The 5,908-nt window shown below is 30.0% G+C and overlaps 1 protein-coding gene across 2 annotated transcripts; it reads left to right on the top strand.

The window, feature by feature from the left end:
* The first annotated feature begins 1,253 nt into the window (after positions 1 to 1,253).
* spd-2 (centrosome assembly protein spindle defective 2) lies at positions 1,254 to 4,695 on the top strand. 2 transcript variants are annotated; one of them, XM_072535679.1, is made up of 2 exons: positions 1,254 to 1,523; positions 1,574 to 4,695. In XM_072535679.1, the coding sequence occupies exon 2, from the start codon at positions 1,579 to 1,581 to the stop codon at positions 3,946 to 3,948; it is 2,370 nt and encodes a 789-aa protein (XP_072391780.1). In that variant the 5' UTR covers positions 1,254 to 1,523; positions 1,574 to 1,578; the 3' UTR covers positions 3,949 to 4,695. The 2 variants fall into 2 exon arrangements, with proteins under 2 accessions (XP_072391780.1, XP_072391781.1); XM_072535680.1 differs by having other exon boundaries at positions 1,564 to 4,695.
* The last annotated feature ends 1,213 nt before the right edge of the window (positions 4,696 to 5,908 follow it).

Here is a 5,908-nt window from a genome sequence, read left to right as displayed (position 1 = left end):
CACTGCCAAGTCCCATGTTAAAAATAAAACGACGATTGGCGTATCGTCTAGTGCCAGGGTGCGAAACTATATATATACATAGCGGTAAATTCAAAAGGCACATAAACTTACCTAGGATTGTACTCATTTTAAAGTAAGCGAAAATCGAAAATCAATATAATCCTAAAATAGCAAAAAACCCTTATTCTATACGATAATATGTATATATTTTTTCGTATACTAATTGGATTTTCTTTTTATGTTGAGGTTATATTTATTTTTCATTACATTAAAATACCAAAGTGGTTAAAAAAAGTAAAGAATAAAATATAGAATTAACTCTTTATAGATCTTCATTTATAAAAAGGTTACAAGAAATGTTATACGTGTTACAAGAAATATTAATAATAGTGTTCTGTTCTTGATGTTTGACAAGAACCACAGATCGAGGTAGGTGATTTGTGACAAGAACTAAGAACTTGCCACCTTGTCAGTACTTAAATAATTGTTTTATGCTAAACTGAAATTTTTTTTTCCATGTTTGACATTTGCGGCTATGTACCTTCGGTAAACTTGTGCCTTCGGTAAACTCGGTAAACTCAATCAAACTTGCCATTAGAATAACAAAATCATTATTTCATCTTCTTCTACTTCCTTTATTGGGAAGAAGAAGAAATAATTGCACATGGTGGGCAGGTTTAATCTAACTCGATGGGTTTAATTTATCTGTGGTGACAACGAACAATGCGCAGTAACGAGACTAGCAATGCCACCAAACGGAAGGGTGCACAAATAAAAAAGTGCGTTGACCTTGGCTATTTTTGTTGCTAATCTAGGTTATTTATCAGTGAAGTAAGGCAACAATTGAAAAAATTTGACTTTTGACGTTGACAACTAATTGATGCCATGTTTCTGATTTTTATTGGTAAATTAAATGACGTATATAAAATATAAAGTGGCGACTATAAATTAATACTTTTACAATTGAATAATTTGAAAATGCAAAAATATTTTTACTTTTTTTGTATTTGCACTTATGTACTTAATGTTAACTGTTTAAGTAAACCAGGTTTTTTGTGAACAACGTCATTTTAAATTTGAAAAATATTCTCTCTTAATAAAAACATAGTATTTTGTTACAATTCAAAAAACAATAAATTATATTCTTTTATTATATTAAATATCAGTTTATATTCATTCCATAATAATAAAAAATATTTTTTGCTCATATTTTACTACAAATGTTAAATTTGGCAACGTGGTTTTGTTTAACGGTATTCATTCAAAAATTGTTGACATGTAGTTGACATTTTAACATTTTAAAATTTTTTTATATGACGAAATTTTAAATTCACAGTAATTGAAGAGTGCTAGGTCTTTTTCTAACATTTCTAATAGAGTTTCAATTTGACGGTTATCACTAGAAGTCCTTCTGTGTCTTTCTTCTTTTAGTATATAATAAATAAACACATTTATTTATGAGTTGGCGGTTAACTTTGGAATTCCAGTTATACCTATATATTTTGTATACATAAGGGAAAGTGGTAAGTTAGCAGTTACATAGTTTATTTAAATATTAAATAGATACTTTTAGGAACAATGGATGAATCTGCCTTTAAGCCGGCTGTCTTTTCAACTGTCAGCAAAAAAAAGATACCCAGAAAATTAATGGAAAGTAATATGTTCGAGGAAGGAAATTCAATGTTTTCAGTAAATAGTACCCAACTATCCGAAAAAAGTCTTCCAGAGGTGAACCACCAGTTAGAAGAACAAAGAAGTTTAGCAAGGAAGTCCCTTCAAAGAGCAAACAAAGTGGCAGCTATACCTTCCAAATATTTTCGTGCTAACTTCAGTAGATCAGAAATGACGACTCATGTTTTTAATGAAAGTACTGTTAGTGAGAGTGATTTACTTCAAACACCAAGGAATGCTTCTACGCCCAGAAATTCCATAGCAGATAATTTTGAACGGCTCTCTCTTAAGGTAACTGATTCCAACTTTAGCATAGATAATGTTGTTGATGATTTTATGAAGATGGTGAAAAATAATGATGGACAAAGAAGTAGTATATTCAGACCAGCAGAGGAAGCAGCCAGCATGTTGTTAGCTGATGAGTTATCATGGCGTAGAAAAAATGAGGTACCTTTTCAAGATGAAGAATTTTCTCAAAGGGGGTCGGTAGGGGAATTTTTCCGTAAAAAAAGTGAGACATTATCAAACTTCTTACCAGGTGCTAGTCCCGATACTACCAGAGAACCAGTTCCATTAATTGAATCTTCTGAAGATAGCATTGTAGAACATGACTCTTGTGATATGAATAAAAAGAGTTTGAGTATTTCTATGATACAGAAGATGCTAACAGATTCAAATCTAACTCCTAAAAGAGCCTGTGATAATATTTTAAAGTTAGGCGAGAAGGTGAGCTTTGTCCCAATTGCAAATAAATCATATTCTTTGCCTGGTAGTAAGAATTCATCATATACAAGTGACCATTCTGAAAATGATGCTATAAAGCACATAAATAATAAAGAAAATGTAGATTCTCTTAATGTAAAGACTCCCCCAACGCAATTATTAATTTCACCATCCAGATCATCTTCTAGGGCTTCAGGAACTTCCTCAAGAGCTTCAAGCTCTTTATCCTCATTGCATAATGGAAAATTACCTATTGAAACTACTAAATGTGAGTTAATTTGGGGTTGTGTTAAGGTAGGAAAATCAGTTACTCAGGAATTTGTGATAAGAAACAGATCTTCCAAAAGGTTGGGTGTCCAATTATCTTTAGCTAGCCAAGAATTTAAAATTCGAAAAGATAGTAGAAGTGATAGTGAGCCTTGCAGCATACTTAAACTTTTGCTACATCCTCATGAATCTAGAGCCGTTATAATATCATTTCTTCCAACTAAGAAAGGGGCTGCTGTAGATGAATTGCTTTTTACTTCTTTGGATCCACATTTAACACAGAGCAAAAAGCAGTGCATCCGTCTATTTGGTTATGGAGGTTCCTTTAAAACAGACTTTTCTAATGTAACTAGAGATACTACAGGCAAATTTTGGTTGTCCCTTGGTAAACTGGATGATCGAGCTGTGATATCGTCAACTTTTAAAGTTAAAAATAAAGGAGATACACCAACTTTTATTTATATTTCAATTCAATCTTTAGATTCTTGTAAACTTAGTGTTGCACCAAATTTTTTTGTGCTGATGCCCCAGACAAACAAGGAAATAGTTGTACGTTATAGACCTTCAAATGAAGATTATAATTTCTTACATAAATCTGTTCATAATCAGTTGGTAGTAGATTTAGGAGTCCTAAATGTTACAGTTGGAACTGAAGTTGACAGAGGAAGAATAAGGAAAGTTTATGAAAAATGTGTTGAAACTGGTTTTCAAATAGATCCACTGACCAATATTATTAAAGAAAAAGTTGATCGTGAAGTAATGCCTGCAGATTTAATAAAATTTGGAGAATCACCCATCTATTTAAAGGAACTTTTAAAGTTACTAAATCGTTATCAAATTGTTTTAACTCTTGAGAGAGATCCAGAACAGACTATTTTTCAACACTTTTCAGATGATTCAGGATTGTATCAATCCCTTTATCAAGATAATACTGTAGTATGTAATAAAACTGGTGGATTAAACTTTTGCCATGTTGCTCCAGCTATTATTTTATTAACACTTCCATACAAATACAAAGATAGTATATTTATAAAGTCTAACTATGATCATAAATTGAATTTTAAAGTAAGTGCTCAAGACGAATTGGAAGTGAGGCCTAAAGAAGGAACTATCGAACCTCACAGTACCACTATTTTATCTGTAAAATACCAACCAATATCACCAATAGAGAAAAAAAGTTTGCAAATTTTGATTGAAATTGAAAATGAAGTGTTTGAAGTTGTTGTTAAGGTGGACTGTTTAGGTCAAGTCAAGCAAAAAAATAAATCCATTCTTAAATGTGTCTAGACTGAAGAATATCTTGAAGTGTTTCATTGGTTCCTAATATATATTTTAATTCATAACGAACACTTCTAGAAGTGATTTTGTAAATATAAACACTAAAACATGAATATTTTGCCATTGTAAAATGCTAAGCTCATTTTATAGTACTTAACAGGTTTGTTAACAGGATAGTTGAGGTGACACTTTTATAATTATTTAGTATTGTTATTCTGATTTTGTGTATGTATATTATTTTTTTTCTATCTAAGATAATTTTGTTAAATTTTATATTCCAAATTAGTAAGATTGTTAGGAAAATTGTATGTTTTTGTTGTTGTTTACAGCACTTATATTGTTTTTGTCTTTTCTGTTTGATATGAAAAAAGATTAATTCTCTATCTTACACTTGGTAGTCTTCCTGCTACTATTTTCTTTATTGGACATACCCCATTATCTCACATCTATTGTCCTATATCTTTATTTTTTTATATCTTAAACTTAAGTAGGTACTTAATAGGATATCAAGTTTTTATTAGATTTTTGAAGTCATTTTGGCAGAAAATATTTAAGCTAATTGTGTCTAATTGTAGATTATACTGTTATACTTTACTATGATTTTAAATATATTCTAAAGTAAATCAGTTAAACCTGTGTATATAAAATGTAAACATTCCATTATGTAAAAAATACTTTCAATATTTTATTTTTGTTTAAGACTAGATTTTTATATTTTTATAACTACATTAAATATATTTAAAATGTTTCATTGTTTTATTTTTTATATAATTCCCCTTATAACAAGGAAAAGACAGTTAAGATTTTATTTCACGTATAGGGAGCTTGCGCATCCGTTTATACGTATTTCAGCCCAATAGGCATCATCAGAACGGCTTTCGCAAGCGCTCTGAACGTGAAATAATTCTTCTCTGTCTTAGGAAGCAACTATAACATTAAAATTCCCTTTATCTTTGTTTCTGTTGAGGCTTGGCTTCCTTAATTATTCTTGATAGTAGAGTATCATGTTGGGTATTAAATTTTTCCTAAACATCCCTATGCTCTTTCATTTTGTAGCATTTTTTTACAAAGTAGGTTACAAAAATCGATATATGTAGTTTATATCTTTTTGCGTTTAAAAATAGTAGTCTAAACCATTTCGAGAATTTGTTTGTATGTGTGAAAGATATGGCATGAAACAAATCCATCAGTCACATAATGTTTTATTTATGTTTAAAGATGTTCTTTTTGTCCTTGATTGTTTTTATTTTTTAGATATATTTATAAGTCACTGAAGTTATACTAATTTATATTTCCAACTTTACATCTTTAATAAAATTTATTAGCAATTCTAAGATTTCTCTGTTAGCAGTTGACATAACAGTGCGAATTAAGTTATTAGATTTTTCTAAATATTTATTACAGCCAAAGAAAATATCTCTGTAAGAACTTAGTTATATAACAACTGCAGGCTGGGTTGGTAATATGCCAAGCTTAAATAAATGCAACGTGAATCGACCATCATTCGTTTTTGGGCGAAATACACTTGCCGAGAAGAATTTGGTAGTCCAGTAATTGAATATTTATTGGGGTGGGAGTGGTAAAGTGGGGTGTATCTGGAAATACGAATTTTGCGAGTTTTCAACAATATTCTCTCATTGCTGTTTCCATTTTAGCCTTATTTTATTTTTTATTGAGTTAAATATATCTTACTGTATAAATATTGCAAAAGACTCCACTTTGTACTCCTTCCTTAGCTAGAGTATCAGCTTTTTCATTCCCTGGTAGACCTAATAAATGAAGTTACCACAAGATTACACCTTTTATAATATACTAATTAAACTCTTAATCTGTTCAATAATTTTACCTAAAGTAAAAATTGAATTAAATTAATATTATACTGTTGGAAGTGTGATCTTATAATCTTGTTAGTTCTCAGCAAATACTTATTTTTTACATAAGTTTTTTATATACTTTTTTAAATTAAATG

This window comes from Diabrotica undecimpunctata, chromosome 6 (assembly GCF_040954645.1).
Source record: "Diabrotica undecimpunctata isolate CICGRU chromosome 6, icDiaUnde3, whole genome shotgun sequence".
NCBI classification, from domain to species: domain Eukaryota; kingdom Metazoa; phylum Arthropoda; class Insecta; order Coleoptera; family Chrysomelidae; genus Diabrotica; species Diabrotica undecimpunctata.
Note: the sequence above shows the minus strand (reverse complement) of the source record. Positions and strands in the feature narration are given on the sequence as shown.